This window comes from Peromyscus californicus, unplaced genomic scaffold (genome assembly GCF_007827085.1).
Source record: "Peromyscus californicus insignis strain IS unplaced genomic scaffold, ASM782708v3 Scaffold_14__1_contigs__length_90479793_seg_2, whole genome shotgun sequence".
Classification (NCBI taxonomy): Eukaryota; Metazoa; Chordata; class Mammalia; order Rodentia; family Cricetidae; genus Peromyscus; species Peromyscus californicus.
In genome coordinates, this window is record NW_026294436.1 from 51,254,198 (window position 1) to 51,271,456 (window position 17,259).

At 38.7% G+C, this 17,259-nt stretch overlaps 1 protein-coding gene across 3 annotated transcripts in view; it reads right to left on the reverse strand.

Moving 5' to 3' along the window:
* Nucleotides 1-17,259, reverse strand: part of Pou2f1 (POU class 2 homeobox 1) — a 155,183-nt gene that overhangs the window by 32,472 nt on the left and 105,452 nt on the right. For all 3 annotated transcript variants that reach the window (XM_052737481.1, XM_052737483.1, XM_052737482.1), the window contains 3 exons: nucleotides 13,358-13,452; nucleotides 7,888-8,061; nucleotides 217-358 (listed from right to left, as the gene is read on the reverse strand). In XM_052737481.1, coding sequence (XP_052593441.1) covers nucleotides 217-358; nucleotides 7,888-8,061; nucleotides 13,358-13,452 — 411 coding nt within the window. The remainder of the gene's footprint in view (nucleotides 1-216; nucleotides 359-7,887; nucleotides 8,062-13,357; nucleotides 13,453-17,259) is intronic.

The following is a 17,259-nucleotide window of genomic DNA, read 5'->3' on the forward strand; positions in this document are numbered from 1 at the left end:
AGGCTATAATTACTGCTGGTTATTTATACTGTAATTACTGGAATATTAAGATGAAATATCTCTCTGACTTACATAATCATAATGTATAAAAGTCTCATAGGATTAGCGGCTCCAACATTCTGTTTTATCAGCAATATAGTAAGACCTTAGTTCAAAGAATAACCCTCCTGTAAAACCCCATGGACAAAGAAGAAATTTCGTAGTATTGTCACTGACCTGCATCATTTAGCCACTTCTCTAAAAGTGGCTTTAACTTGCACATGTTCTTAAAGCTGAGGTTCAAGGCTTCAAAGCGAGAGATGGTGGTTTGGCTGAAGTCATTTCCATATAATTTCCCCATAGCGAGCCCAACATCACCCTGAACAATACAGAACAGAAATGGGGAGAAAGGAAAAGAGATTTATGTCATTAATGTTTCCAACTTCTACTCCGAAAGGCTACTCCAATAACTGCTGCTCCAGGAAAACAATCTTCTATTTACTCCATTTTCCCACCAACTCTACCTCCAAGCAGAGTCCCAGATTGTAGGGAGAGCTCAGCAGGTCCTTGATCATAGAAGCCTTCAATATTACCTCATGTGCTTTCTATTTTGAGTTTCTTCTTGTTACCTTATACAGTTATAATCACCATACCAAAACTTCTAAGTCTTCAAAGTTCTGATATACTAATACCCCTCCATTAATGCAACCAAAATGATCTGAATACTCTTTAAAATCTACCTGCATCACTTATAGGGATTAGATGTTTAGACAGCCCAGCAAGTTATTCTTATTCTTGCATGTTTATTTAATTATTTTTTTATTTAATGTGTATGTGGCTTCAAGAGTGCCATGGTGCCGATGTGGAGGTCAGAGGACAATTCCAGGGTGTTGGCTCTCTCCTTCTTCCATGTAGGTCCTGGGGATTGAGCCCAGATCATCAGGCTTAGTGGCAACTGCCCCTAAACCAGGAATTTTTGAACCAACCAAATTTCAAACAAATCATTTTAAAACTTGGAAATAACCCTTCATTCTTTATAGTTTTCCTCATAAGTATTTCTGGAAGCTGTGAAAAAAAAATCTATTTTCACCCTTAGTTTAGATTTCAAAGTTGGTCCCCAAACCAGGCATTCTAAGAGACCACGTTTGTAGCCATTATAGAGATAGAAATTCACAGTAGAGAAGTTTGACCCATTTAGTCAAACCTTCACGGGCACTGGAAACTTGGTAACCTTATTGAAACAGAACAATGATCCTCTGAATATATTACAAAAGATGCCTTTCTCCACGAGCCTATCACCTTTGAAATGTACACAGTGCTTTTCTTCCAGCTGGATCTCTCTTGTTCTAGTTTGAAAAAGATGTATCTTCATAGTTATTTTACAGATACCAGGAGGAGCTCATGGAGTTTAAATGGCTCACACACCCGTTTCAACTAGATTAGTGATAGGGCACAAAAGTATAGCATTTCTCATTCAAAATACACAAAGCTAACTCTGCTGTGAGTCAACTCTCAACAAACCTGGCAACATTATTTTTAATTCATTACTTTTAGACTTTCATTTATTTTATTTTATGTGTATGAATGTTTTGCCTATATGTATACATATACAACACATGTGCAATGCCCACAGGATCAGAAGAGGGCATCACATTCCCTGGAACTAGAGTTACAGATCATTGTGAGCCATCATAAAGAAGCTGGGAACTGAACCAGGTCCTCTGCAAGAACAGCAGTGCTCTTAACCAATGAGCCATCTCTCTAGCACCAATCTGTTGAGACAGCGACTGACTTTGAATTTGTGATCTTCCTGCCCGTTTCTCAAACGCCAGGATTCTAAACTGGTGCTATTTTGCCCTGCTTTAGGAACACAATTGAGTTAGGATTATCTGAGTTCTTTTAATCCCCTAAATCCATATTTTTGGGATCAGATTGTCTATTATATGTGGAGTGAAAGAAAAGATGCATTAAAAAGCATGTAAGACTGGTTTTGTTCATTTTAATTTATTATTATAATTATTTAAATAGAGGTCTCATGTAGCCCAGAATGGTCTCAAATTTGTTATTTAGCTGTGACTGGTCATGAACTCCTGATCCTCTGGCTTCTCAAGTGCTGAGATTATAAGCATGTGCCAAGATGCCAACTTTCACTAAGAAGTTTAATACAGGATAAATGTAGAACTATAAAATAAAATGAAGTATACTGAATATTTAACCTCAAGAGATATATGCACCATGTCTCCCATTAGTCACCACTCATAAGTGACTGCTTAAATTTCAATTGCAGAAAAGCAACTAAATGAACATTTACCTTCTCAGCACCACTACCCTTTCAGGCACTCAGGAGCCACTAGTGGGTAGTGGTGATGGTACTGGGCAACACAAATACAAAAAAAATTCCCATCAATGTAGGTTTTGAATACTCTCTCTTTAACTAGAACTGAAGTGGATTATTTATTAATTTCCTTCTAATTACAGTAAAACTTAGAGAGCCAAGGTAGAATGAAGAGGAATAGAAATACTATTATATTTTTATACAAATGTATCTAAAGATATGGATAGGTGAATTGATCCTCACCTATGTCTTTACCATTGTCACTCCATTCAGTGACTGAAACTTCACACAGTGCCCACTACATGTCAAGGACACAACTCATACTTTACAAGCCACATATTTTTATCTTCATGATTTTATTTGTTTTGATTATAGCTTTCCACAAATCTAGGACTAAATAAAACATGGAATTTTTTGAATACATGACATCAAGTGGCAATAAATGTTTTCTGACACTGTAACTGCACAATTCACTAAATATTTTCACAAATGCCTATAATATCTTACTCCGAAAACTAATAATTTTGATAAGTAATGATAAAGAAAATGTTTATTAAAAAACCACATTATTTTAAGTTTAAGAAACAATAACATGGGGCTGGGCTGGGCAGAAGGCTCAGTCAGAAGAGTGCTTGCTACACAAGGATAAACAAATTTGGGTCCCCATCACCTACGTAAAAAGCAGATGATGTGCCTGAAATCCCGGCACTCAAGATCTCAGCAAATACACAGATCTAGAGCTCACTGGCCAGCCAGCATAGTTAAATTGTAAGATCCTGTCTCAAATAATAAAGTGGAGCATGATGGAGGAAGACACTCAACATTACCTCTGGCCTCTGTGGGCATGCATAGCCCCAGTCGCCCCAATCACCAATGACTTAAATTGTCAGCTATAAATAAGCTGTATTACCAATCCACTAGAACAATGGCAGTAAAAAGCAAATTCACTTAATGGAGATTTGTAATACAATTTCACTAAATTTAGGATTATTTAAAACAATAAAAAGCAATAGATTCTGTAGTGGTTTGAAATATTTGAATACTTAGGCCCCAGTTGGTGGAACTGTTTGGGAAGGATTAGGAGGTGTGGCTGTTGAGATTTCAAAAGCCCATGCCATTCCCAGTTAATTCCTTCTGCCTCCTGGTTGTGTCTCAGGATGTGAGCTCTTAGATATTGGTCTACCACCATGCCTGTCTATTGACATGATCCCCACCATGATGGTAAATGACTTACATTTTGGAACTATAAGCCCCAATAAACTTTTTCTATAAGTTTCCCTAGTCATGATGTCTCTTCACAGCAATAGAAAGCAACAATAAAGTTGGTACCAGGATGTGGGCTACTGATATGACAGGACTAACCATGTTGGTTTTTTGGAGGCATGTGCAAGACATTAGGACTGTGGATTAGGAGTTTGGAAGAAAATAGTGGTTAAGAGCCAAGTGGGCTATGGAGGCCCAGCTCAAGAGGTTTTAGAAGGGAACAATATTAGCAATTGGGCTATAGGTAATTCTTGTGATATTTTGGCAAAGGATGTGGCTGCTTTTTACCCTTGTTCTAAAAACCTGCCCGAGGTTAAATTGAGGAGTTTTAGACTGATTTCATAGGCAGAGGAGATTTCAAAATACCCTGATATTGACTCTGTCACTTGGTTATTAGTGATCATTCTTATATAGATCTACAATGACAAAGAAGAAGCAGAGCAAAAAGAAATAAAAAATGTACAGTTTGAGGAGAAAAAGAGCACCAAGAAATTCAATGCTGGAGGAAAGGTTTGTGATGAAAAAGATAAGGAAAAATGGAATAAAGGGAGTACCCTTAGAAAAAGACCCCAACTAGCTAAGCCTACAAATTGTGAAAAGAAAAAGCTTAAGGAATTAATCTGTTCCTAAGGAGTAACAACAAATCAAAGTTTATGTAAATGTAACTCAAGGAGGGCCACATTCTAGCCCAAGCAAGCAGAAGAACCTGGCAGCATTGGTCATGTGGTTCTTGCTTTAGAGTTAAAAAAGGATGCAGGAGTATAAGGTGTTGTAGAATCTACCTCCAAGACAAAAGAAAGCCTCTGAGGCCAAACATGTGACAGGGGAGTCCCTGCATGGAGGCCTAAGAGGCCACTGCATGAAACCATGAAAATGAAGCCTGGAATATGTTGGAGACGCCAAGATGTTGGAGATGCCAGAGCCCTGGGATGTCTGCCAAGGAGAGCTGCACACAGGGAGTAGAACCAGCCCTAGAGAGAGAAACGTGTTGCAGTCAAACAAAGCTGGAAGGAGTGGGAAGATGTGAAGAACCACCTAAGCCCTTTGACAAGAACTAGAACTACAGACCATGCCCTGCTAGGTTTCAGGCTTGCTCTGGTCCTGTATTTCCTCCTATTCTTCTCTTTTGGAACGCTAATATATATTCAATGCCATTGTATGTTGGAAGAATGTAATTGCCTTTTGGTATTACAGGTGGTTACAATTAACAGATAGCCTTGAGACTCAAAAGAGGCTTTGGAGTTTGAAACAGCCTTGAGATTCAAAGAGTATGGGGACTTTTGAAGTTGGAAGAAAAGTATTTTGCATTATGATATGGCTACAAGCCTTGTAGACCAGGCTGACCTTGAACTCACAGAGATCAACCTGTTTCTGCCTCCCCAGTGCTGAGATCACAGGCATGCACCACCATACCTGGTTAGGTTCATATATTTGAATTCCTGGTCTCCATCCGGTGGAACTTTTGGGAAGGATTAGGGGGTAGAGCCTTGTTGGAGGAGAAGTGTCATTGGGAGTGGGCTCTGAGGTTCAAAAGCCCAAGCCATTCCCTGTTAGCTCTTTCTTTGCCTCGTGGTTTGTTGTCTCAAGATGTGAGCTCTTAGCTACTGCTTCAGCACTATGCCTGCCTGCCATGCTCCCCACGATGGTCAAAGTTGCCTTGGTCATGGTGATGCTTCACAGCAACTAAAAAGTTACTATGACAGGTCCCTCACTTCATATGCTAATTTTCATTAATTTGGTACATCCTGGTTTAGTAGTATTATAGCTCTTGGGTTCTTCATATAAGTTAGCAGTTTCAATCAGTTGGTTTCAACATACATAATACAAACTACACTGTTTCCCTTTGGCCTTTCTGAAAAGAACAAAAGGAGTGAAGGAGCAGAGGTTTGCGCTGCAAATAATGAATGAATGTACTGCACCTGAAAAATGCTGTATACTATAACATGCTTTCTAATTATGTAATGGCATACATTATTTACCCACTGCTTACCAAAAAATGATAAACACAAAATTAGAAAATAACCATTTAAAACTTACTTAATCAAAGAATAGGGATTTATTTCAAGAATTAACTTGAATATTTTACTGTACATGTGTATAACTATGAATAAACTGAATACACAGCACTTTTGAATAATTACAGTAAGGTGTATGAATTAAAAACAAAGGTCAACAGCTGATTTTCCCATCTTGTAACAGCAGTAAGTACTCTGATCCATGGAGGCAGAACTATTTCCAGTTCTGTATCAGCCATTTTGAAAAATAAGTAGTAGTCATGCCACGATCAAAGCAAACCAAATCATAAAACAAAGTCAGATGCTGGGATGGAGGTACAGTGTGTATAGGGGAGGTGGGAAGAGAGGGATGAGAAGTGGGGGGAGGAGAAAAAGGGAGGGAAGAGGGGTTGACTTCTGTCCACTCAGTGGTAATATATTGACTCAAATGCCACAAAGAGTGAAAAGGGAAACCAGTATTTGGCTAAAGGTAAAGATTTTGAAAAGTCTAATATTTCTGATTTTAGCATTGATGCAACTGTTTATCAGAGGACCCCAGAGTGTAATGTGTTAATAGCCAAAACCTAAACACTGTTAAAATGCTAGCCTTAAACTTTCTTAGTCTATTAATTTATCTATACCATTCTAGTTTATCTAATTTTTAGGTTTAAAACAAATTATTTCATTTAAGTGCTTCAAAATTACTGAAATGTTTCTGGATTATAATTAAAATTTTTGTATTTACCTATTTATTTTGTGTGTATGTGTTGGTCTGTGCAAGTGCAGATGCATCTGTCTGTGTATGGGTGTACCACGTGAGTTCTGGGATCAAGCTCAGACAGACCATCAGGCTTGGTGGCAAGCACCAGCCCTGTAATTTGTTTCTTTATATCTGAAATGCCTCAAAAACATAACTGCATTTCATGTAAAGTTATATCTATTCAAAATACCTAAGATGTAGTTTCTTTGAGCAAAAATAAATCTTCAAATACAAGGAATAAAAGACACCTAAGTCCCCTGTCTACTATATTCTAGATGTCGTTAGGGACTTAGATGACATCTAGAATATAGTAGACAGTGATGTCACCTTGATTTTTGATCTACCAGAGCAGGTGGTGCATTATATACTTTCAACACAACCTAGTTTGGGAAGAATGTGAATGAACTGGAAAGAAAATATCAGTTTTCCCGGATTCTATAAATACACAACTCAATCCATACATCAAGATTTTTTTCTTTCAGCTAATGATACTTAGCCATTTTACATAAATATAAGTTTAATTCCTTTCCTGCTTTCAAAGCATTATTTTTGACAGGCTAATCAGGAAGTATAGATAGTCAGTGGCAGCACTTGGAAACAAAAACAAAAACAAAAACAAAAACAAAAAACACTGTGTACCCAAATGCTTGCTTAAACCATTAAGCACACCCATTTCACTTTCCAAGCCCTCTGCTAGTTGACATTAAAAGACACGGATTTTGATTAATTTACCTTTTTTTAAATCTTCAGTAGATTCTTACTTGACTAAACTCAGTGTAGACTGAGAGGAAGGAGGGAAGCATTCTCTATCCCCAAACTAGCTTCAGGAAGTCTTTCCAAAGACTCCGGTCCTTACTCTCTCCACCTTCCGTATGGAGTAGCAGTCCGCACTGTCACCACATGTTCTTTAACACCAAACCCTTAGCACGGCTACGTCACCCCAACACAGTCCACTGAAACACACATGCTACTGAGACCATTTCTCAGGCCCGGGTTGTGAAACACATTTGGAAATTTTTAATCTAATATTTTATTGCAAATGAATGTATGGATATAACATAACCAAATGCACACTATTCTAAAACTGTAAATGCTAAACCCAAAATCAGCATGACCAAGAAACATCCTGTTCCTTAGAAAGTGTTCACAGTCAGCCACGGAAGGACATGTAAGAGAGTACTGCAATGGCTAAATTTGGTTGTCAAACCTGATAGATCTGGAAAGAGGGCATTTTAATTGAAGAGTTACCTCTATCAGACTGGCCTGTGGGTCTATCAACACAGCATTTCTTGACTGCTAACTGATGTAGAGGCCCAGGACACTGGGCAGTGCCATCTCTGGGAAGGTGGGCCTGGGCTGTTAAGAAGGCCAGTGGAACAAGTCAGCAGTGTTCCTCCAGGCTTCTGCTCCAGTGCCTGCCTCCAGGTTCCTCCTGCACCTTCCCTCACTGGTGGGCTAGCACTGGAAGCTGAATAAAGCCTTTTTCTCCTCCAGTTGGTTTCGGTTAGTGTTTTATCACAGCAACAGAGAGTGAACTAGAACGGAGATCATCCTACCTGAGTGAATCCAAGTTTGATTCGTCTTTGTTTAAAGGTCTTGGCGAACTGCTCAAGCTCCTCAAGGTCACTGGGCTCCTCCAAGCTGGGAGTATCAATTCGCTTTGGTGTCGTCTGGCTCTGTGGAAGGGTCTGAATTGGGGTCGCTGCTATTGTGCGAGTTGGGGTGGCTGGCTGTTGGAGAAGGAACAGAATAATAAAGACACTTCAGCTTATAACTATAGTCCAGGCAACTTAAGGAAACAGATTCACATAAGCTCAAGCCAGACAAAATCCTAGCATGGAGGAGAGAAGATGGGCATAAAGTCCCACCCCTAGCTGAGGATGCTCAGGCTTAATCAGCCAATACAAGCTGGGCTCCATGGGATTTTTTTTTTAATTGTATTTTTTTAAAGATTTATTTATTTTATGCATATGAGTGCTCCATCTGCATATACAACTTTATCCCAGAAGAGGGCATCAGATTCCATTATAGAGGGTTGTGAGCCACCATGTGGTTGCTGGGAATTGAACTCTGGAAGAACAGTCAATGTTCTTAACCACTGATCCATCTCTCCAGCCCTCCATGGGATTTTTTTTTTTGGTTTTTCGAGACAGGGTTTCTCTGTGTAGCTTTGTGCCTTTCCTGGAACTCACTTGGTAGTCCAGGCTGGCCTCGAACTCACAGAGATCCGCCTGGCTCTGCCTCCCGAGTGCTGGGATTAAAGGCGTGCGCCACCACCGCCCGGGATTTTTTAAATTAAAAAAATAGCAAGGAATGCCAGGTGGTGGTGACACATGCCTTTAATCCCAGCACTTGGGAGGCAGAGGCAGGTGGATCTCTGTGAGTTCAATGCTAGCCTGGTCTACAAAGTGAGTTCCAGGACAGCCAGAGAAAGCGTCGCGAAAAATCAAAAAAAGCAAAGAAGAAAGAAAAAGAACATGAATTTGGGTGAGTTTGGCAGTAGGGCAGAAGCTGGGAGGATGAGGAATATGATCAAATACATTGTATGAAATTCATAAATAAATACAAAGAAAAGACTGTCTCAAGAAAACCAAGAACAAAGAAATTACTTTTCTCCTCTACTCTCTCTGCTTCTCTGTCTCTCTCTCTCTTTTTTTTTTTTTAAAGAATGGTTCTTGCCAGGTGGTGGTGGTGCATGCCTTTAATCCCAGCATGCAAGAGGCAAAGGCAGGCGGATCTCTGTGAGTTCGAGGCCAGCCTGGTCTATAGAGCAACATCCAGGACAGGCACCAGCAGCAGCAAAAAGTTCTTTAAGGTAAGTTTATGAAGGACTTTTCTGACAACTCAATAAATACTGTCATATTTCTGATAACAACATGCTATGTCCCAGCACACGACACAGTTCCCGACACAGGACTTGTTTTCTCAGTTAAAACAGTGTTTTGTTCACCAGGGAGTAAATGGTCCGTCACTTCTGACACAATACTTCTCTGACTACTCAAAACAAGACACTTCCCACGTATCAATTCTTACCTGTATTTCCTTGCACTGGACTCTGGTCTCAACCATATATTAATGGTATCTTTATTCTCATTCTTACATTAGGCCAGTTCTTCAAATATTATGGTATATATACCCTTTTCTTATCATATTAGTACAAATAATTCTTTCAATCAGCTTTTAAACTTGTTTCAGTGTGTATAAACTTTAAACTGAAATTCTTGTGAATTTCTCCCCATTGTTACTATCTTGCTTTGAGAAAGAAAACTTTAGTTATTTCTCAGTGTTGAAATCCCTTCTGGTAAAAAGAGAAACTTCTTCCCAATAATATGACCCCTTATTCTCTGCGTTTTAACCTAATTATTTAAATCTCTCTAGAGTTTATTTTGGGGCATGAGGGCCTAGTCCTGTTATCCCACCACCCTACCCCTTGTGCTCAAGACTGAGCCCAGGGTTCTCCTTTCTTTCTTTCTTTCTTTTTTTTTTTTTTTAGTATTTTTATTCTATGTTTGTGCCTCAATGAATGTCTGTGCACCATATGCATGCAGTGCATACAGAGCTAAGAGACAGATGTGTTAGAAATCATACCCATGTCCTCTGAAAGGTAGCCAGAGGATTTGAATACTGAGCCATCCCTCCAGTCCCCTTTCCTTTTTAAAGAAAATATTAAATGTTCTTATCATTCAAACGCCAGGCTACTCTGTTCTACTCACAAGCCTTAAGTAGGGCGTTCCTTCTCAGTATTCACTAAATAGAGGTGCTCCTGATTCTGCATCCTAACTGCTCAGTTGAACCCTCTTATGAACAGCAGCCCAGGTAAGATTATAAACCAGGATTTCCTTCTTGTAATTTAGTGGGCCTTACATTACCTGACCTTGACCTCATTATTAAGGCTTGCTCCATGGGAACTAACTGACCCAGAAAACTATATAAGAGTCATGACATAATAAATGGGGCAAATCCCTCTGCTATCCTGACAATAAAGCATGTCTTCATGACATGCTGACATTGAGTAATTTTAACCTCACCTTTTAGAGGAACTACACATGACACCAAATATATTAGAATCTCATGTTGCTGAACACTGATAGGTGGAGGTGAGTCTCAACTATTAGACTATTATTTCATCTTCAGCATCAAGTAGCCTCTTTGTCAAATAATAATGGACTAAAAGTAGCTTGGGTACCTTTTGACAGCTGGTATCTTACTCTAAAATCCCTGGCTGAAGCGGGCCAGATCTAGAATGGTGGTATAGCATTTACTGATCAGAGTCAAGATGAAGTTTGCTACATGTGCATAGCATAGAGGCCAGAGAGAGGTCTCTGGTGTATGTATGTCACAACACCAATCTTATTTATTTTGCATTCAGCATATTAAAAAACTTAACATTTAAAACTGAGGTATAGTTAGATGCTTTTGCAGCTGAATATAGTTGTGTAACTAACACTATATAGATATCTTTACCATCCTTCCCCAGATTTCTTCTGAACCCTTTGCTATGAATCTTCATTATTGATCCTTACTTCCTGACAAGCACTGACAGGATTTCTACACCATAGTTCTGTCCTTTCTAAAATGTCATGTAAACTAAAATCATACAGGACTTAGTCTTTTAAGCCCAGCTTCTGTCACTTAGCATAAGGCTTTTTGAAATTCATACATGCCACTGTAGTTATCAAAAGTACATTTCTTCTTACTGCTCAATTAGAAATTGGTCACATGGTTATTCAAGAAGTTTACGTAACTTACTATCTGATGAATAGTTTGGGATAATTATTAATTAACCTATTATAAGTATTCATATACATCTTTTTGCTTTCATTTTAAACAGTAAAACTACTGGGTCACAAAGTACATTCATTCATTCGGAGGCAAGCCTCCATAAAGTGTAGCTTTATTTATTTATTTATTTATTTATTTATTTGAAGGCAGGGTTTCTCTGTGGACCTCTGTGGGATTAAAGGCTTGTGCCACCACCCATTGGCTTAATTTGTAAGTAAATGCCAAACTAATTTAGAAAGAGTTAGTACATTTTGCAAAACTACTAGTAATGTATGAGAATCTAGTTGCTTTACTTTCTCATTAATACTTGGTCTCAAATTCTTTATAACTTGTACTCAGTCTACTGAAGGCACATTGATATTTCCTAATAACTACTTGTTTTGAATATATTTTCATTTGCTTACTGAACATCAGCTTTTCTTAATTGGCAAGTGCGTTTTTTTTTTTTTTTTTTTTTTTTTGCTTCTCACTAGCTTAAGTCTGATTGTCTCATGTTATCATTTTTTTTTAAACCATGGTCTGATTGTTCAGTGACTGAGAGTATGCTGCTCTTGAAGAGAACCCAAGTTCAGTTCCCAGCACGTACACCCAGCAGCTCACAGCTGCCTGGACCTCCAGCACCAAGGGATTCAACATGTTCTTTTGGTTTCCCAGAGTACCTGCACAAACACCCTCCCCCCCATCACCAACCGTTAAAAATAAATCTTAAAACAAAATTATTTATCAAAAGTTTTATATGAAGACTGTTTTCTCCTTAACTGTGGTTTTTCCTTCCCATTCTCTTAAGATTTTAATTTTCCTGAAATATATTGTTTCTTCTATGGTTACGGCTTCTTGTGTCTTGTTTAAGAAATCACTGTCTTACCCAATGGCACAAACATTTCTTCCTAAAGTTTATGTTTATGACGCATTTCAAACTAATCTTCATAAAAGGTATGAAAAAAGGGTGGTCTCTACCACCTTTTACTTATAATAATCAATTGTTAGTTATCATTTGTTTCAAAGACTTTCTTTTTCTCGCTGGAATCCTTTGGTACCTTTGGAAACTTAGCTGGCTATTTACATTTCTGTCTATCCGACAGACATACCCCTTGGCTTACATTTCTCTCTCTATGCCAATACCATGTATTCATTATTATGGTTTTGTAATAATTCTTGACATCACAGATGGCATCTAGTTTTCCACTTTTAATAAATTGTTTGGTTACAAGGGGCTAGAGGTAGGGCCCAATGTTTAGTAGCAAGTAACTGGTTACTAAATCTATGTAGTCAAAATAAAACTCCGTCTTTTAAATTATTTTTCTCAGGTATTTGTCACAGTGACCAAAACAACAACAACAAAAAACCCAATAAACAAAAACTAAACCCTTCCAACTGACCAAGATGAAGAATTACTATAAGTGAATATTTAAGCCTGTGAAATTAGGTGATATATTAAGTTTTAATTACTACACTTTTTTCTTTTCATGTTTGTGTATATGCATGTGTGCATACATGTGGATATATGTACATGCATGTAGAGGACAGAGGTTGATCACTCTCCACCCAGAGCTTGCCAACAGGCTAATTTCAATAGCCAGGTTGCTTAGGGAATCCCTCACTGGAACTACGGGTGAGCCACCATGCTCACTTAGCATCAGAACTCTGGTCCTCTGAGCCATTCATTTCTCCTCCCGCAAGGTCTACACTTTAGGAAGGGTCAGACGGGGAAGGGAGGAGGAGTCGAGGTGAGCCACTAAGGATGAGGACGAGGAGGCAAACTGACACACACGGTCACAGTCACCACCAGATAAAGAGACAAACATGCGACTTCAACTCGCAGAGCCTAAGAACTGCGCTTTGTGTGATGACGACTGCTACGTCTACGTCTTCTGAGGAAAGGACACAAAGCAACATTGCAGTCCTGAGAAAATATGAAAATCAAACAAAAATTCTTGTTTCAGCAAGGAAAAGGATCAGTGACAGGTTCTAAGTGAATTCCTAGGTCTTCCATATCAGTGTTTCTATCTATCAACATCAGACAGCTATCATTCATCCCCATTTACTACCAACATGGCTATTCTTTAGGAACTTAAAGAAGGACCATGAAAAACATCAGTCTTCATCAATTTGGTAGCACTGCTTTATTAAGCTAATAAGCCCAGCATTGAGTTTTTGGTCAGAGTTTGAACACCTGAGGTTATTATTACTGGGGGTATTTTTGTTTCATTTTAAATTAGTAAAACAATGGAGTAAGAAACTGACCTGGGAGGTGAGGGTGATGCTTGGCTGTGGTTGTAGGAGGTTGGCTTGGCTTTGCTGAGGTAGTTGCGTTAAAAGATTTTGCGCTTGCAGGAGACCTGTGAAAACCAAATATTTCAGGGGGATAAAAAAGAATATAAACTCAAAGTTTCTGACTGGTTTCCTGGTAGTTTTGTTGGTCTTCAGACTCATCTAATTTCTTTGCCTAAAATTCAATACTGTTGATCACATTAAACACAAGATGGTATGAAAACACGTAACATTAAATCAAAGCTTGTATATCTTTAGTGTAATCTGAATAAGTTCTTTGAGAGGCCTTTATTTCCTAAGAAGAAGAACACGAGAAACAACTCTAAATGAAAGCATATGGAAATTTAAAGATGAGTTCAACTTCTTAACCCAGAGTTCATTAGAATCCTTTAACACAGTGCTTCTCAACCTTCCTAATGTCATGACCCTTTAATACGGTTCCTCATGTTGTGGTGACCCCCCAACCATAAAATGATTTCATTGCTACTTCATAACTGTGATTTTGCTAGTTATGAATCGCAATGTAAGTATCTGATATGCAGGATATCTGATACACGATCCCTGTCAAAGAGACATTTGACCCCCAAAGGGGTTGTGACCCACAGGTAGAGAAATGCTGCTCTAAGGACTGTTGGAACAGGGAATCAGTTTCTGAAAGAAGCAGGCAATCCTATAAGTGGGAGAAGATTGTTTTAAAGTTCTTAGCACATGCCCCTTTAGTGATAACAAAGGGGAAATGTAAACAAATGTTTTCACTAAACAATCTTAGTGGAAAAGTTATTTGTAAGTAGAATGGGTGTGAAGGTGCATGCCGGTAGTCCCAGCTGCTCTGGAGGCTGTGGCAGAAGGGTCACTTGAGCCTCAAAGTTAGAGGTCAGGCTGGACAATTTGTTTCAAACCCCTGGAAGTATTTGTAGTACATAGTCGATTATTTAAGTCTATAGGGTTTTGTTGTTGTTGTTTATTTTTTTGCAATGTTATAAATATAGGGGCAACCCAGAATAAATCTATATTGAAGAACTTAATCTAAATGCTTAGTTTCAAATATAATCATGTTGAAATACTAAATAGAAGGTTGTGACGAGATAGGAGCGGAGGTGGAAATGAGAGAAAGTAAGTTACGGTAGGTTAAATTAACATATCTTTCTGATTTCCTTAGCTACTAAATTTGGAAACGTTAAGACAATAATAAAAAAATTAAACCTGTCAGATTTTATCATTTGTTCGTAAGTAAACATTGCCTAAATTTAAGAAATTAACATTGGTGTTTATTTGACAATGTATATCCCCAATACAACAAATATATTAAATAGATTGGGATTTTCCAGAGAACCTTTCCTTTTATTTGTATTAGGAAGCAACTATGCTAAAACTAAGTAAATTGAATATACATGGTTACAAGCTTCTCTTAAAAGCCAGATTCAGCCGGGCGGTGGTGGCGCACGTCTTTAATCCCAGCACTCGGGAGGCAGAGCCAGGCGGATCTCTGTGAGTTCAAGGCCAGCCTGGGCTACCAAGTGAGTTCCAGGAGAGGCGCAAAGCTACACAGAGAAACCCTGTCTCGAAAAACCAAAAAAAAAAAAAAAAAAAAGCCAGATTCAGAAAAAACAAACAAACAAACAAAAAACCATTCATGTTTAAATGACTACCAAGTATCTATGGTTCAATCTTTAAAAAAAATATATATATATATATATTTTTTTTTTGGTTTTTCGAGACAGGGTTTCTCTGAGTAGCTTTGCGCCTTTCCTGGAACTCACTTGGTAGCCCAGGCTGGCCTTGAACTCACAGAGATCCGCCTGGCTCTGCCTCCCGAGTGCTGGGATTAAAGGCGTGCGCCACCACCGCCCGGCTAAAAAAAATATTTTTAGATTTATTTATTTTATGAGTATGAGAGCCTTGCCTGCATGTATAAATGTGCGGAAGTGCTAGCTCCCCTGGGACTAGAGTTATAGATGGTTGTGAGCTGCCATGTGGGTGTTGGGAGTTGAACCTGGTTCCTCTACAAGAGCAGCCTATGCCGTTAAAAACTGAGCCAACTCTCCATCCCTCTATAAGCTCAAGCTTATAAAGTATTTAAGGTGAGCTCTTTGATTACGTAACAACAGTGAGCCAGGCTTGGTGGTACATGCTTGCAGTCTCAGCATATGGAAGGCTGATGCAAAAGTTCATGATCCACCTGTGCTCCATAGCCAGATCTTGCCACCAAACCAACCTAACACTCCAGTAGCCTTCTATTACATTTAATAGAGTATCTGTTTAGTCCTAGGTAATCTGGTCCTGTGTTACTTGCTTTTTTCTGCTTTATATGTATGTGTGTATAGTTTTCCTCACTGTCTACCTTATTCACTGAAGAACAATCTCCCCACTGAATCCCAGGCTCTCAGATAGACTAGGCTAGCTAAACAGCTTGCTCTGGAGATTGTGTTTCTGTCTTCCAGGCACTGGAATTACAGGTGGAGCCACCGTACTCACTCAGCGTTTATAGGGGTTCTACACATCTGAACATAGGTCTCCATGCTCGCATGGCAACACTTAGCAGTGAGCTGCCTCCCCAGTGCTTGCCTAGGCTCTCCCACTTCACTTCTTACCACCTTCCCTCATTCACTGAACTCCAGCTACACTGGCCTTCCCTTTATTGGTTTAGGGCAGGCTCACTCCCCCAGGTCCTCTGTCTTCTTCACTGCCTGCACAGCCGGTCATCCAGATCCACACCTAGTTACAGCAGTCTCCACCTTACTCAGTCCTCAGTTCAGCCGTCACTCTCCAGACAAGCTTTCTTCAGACCACACACCTATGTTCTACATGTCAACTATTACCAGGTCAGTCAAATCACCCATCTTCCTTGGATATACTGTTATCCAAGTCATTTGTTTATGTTTACTACTGTTTGATTTAAGTAAGTAAGGGGATTTCACCTTGCTGAAATTTTTAACTCCAATAATCAGAGTGACATATGACACTTAGCAGGTACTCAACAGACTGCTAAGCAAATTAACCATAACTGTCGATTTTATGGGTTTGAACACACTCGAAAGTATTGTCTAGTGAGAAAAATAAAATTACATTTTATGTTAATAATCAGAATTAATCTATTAAAATTATTTAGAAAAGAATAAAAACCCAAGAAGATTATAAAATAATGAAAAATGAAACAAAAGAAAATATAAACTCAGATATTTCATCGATGAGTTTCTTTAAAGCTTAACAGGAAAGTTGGATTTTTGTTTCTCTTTGGTAACAGCACTTAAATAATTATATTTAATCAGAAGTGATAATACTGAATGATTAATTTTGGTTCACAGTAGCATCTTCTAAACAAATTGAAACTTTAAGCCACCTTCCCTCTCCTTCTCTGCCAATTAAGGTCAGCTGAGATGCCGAAAAGGCCCGAGAGAGGCCTAGCACTTCTGTGAGGACCAAGTCTTTCTACCAGTCCCTGTCCCAAGTAACAGAGGCCTCAAACACAAAATTCAAGATTTTCTAACAAGAGTGCTGTTTTAGTTTCAAAATTAATGTTGACAGTAGAAAGGGCAGAATACAAGTTGCCATGAAATATGATTCAGAAACCCATCAGTAACAATTGTTCCAAGAAAAATCAACTCTGGAAGAATAGGATTTCTCTTGTTAGTTTTTAAATAGTTATATAATCACAGCAATACTGTCAATTCTTAGATTAACAACATTCCCTCCCTCAAAAAAAAAAAGCAGAAATGATTGCTCAATTGGAGGCTCAACTCACACTAGAAACATTCTTTGTTAAAATCCTAACAAATCAATCCTTATCCCCTCCACACAAAACTAAATTAGACTAAATCAATCACAGTGGCTCTCCTGGAAATGAAGCCCTTTCCTTCATACTGCTGGCCAATCTT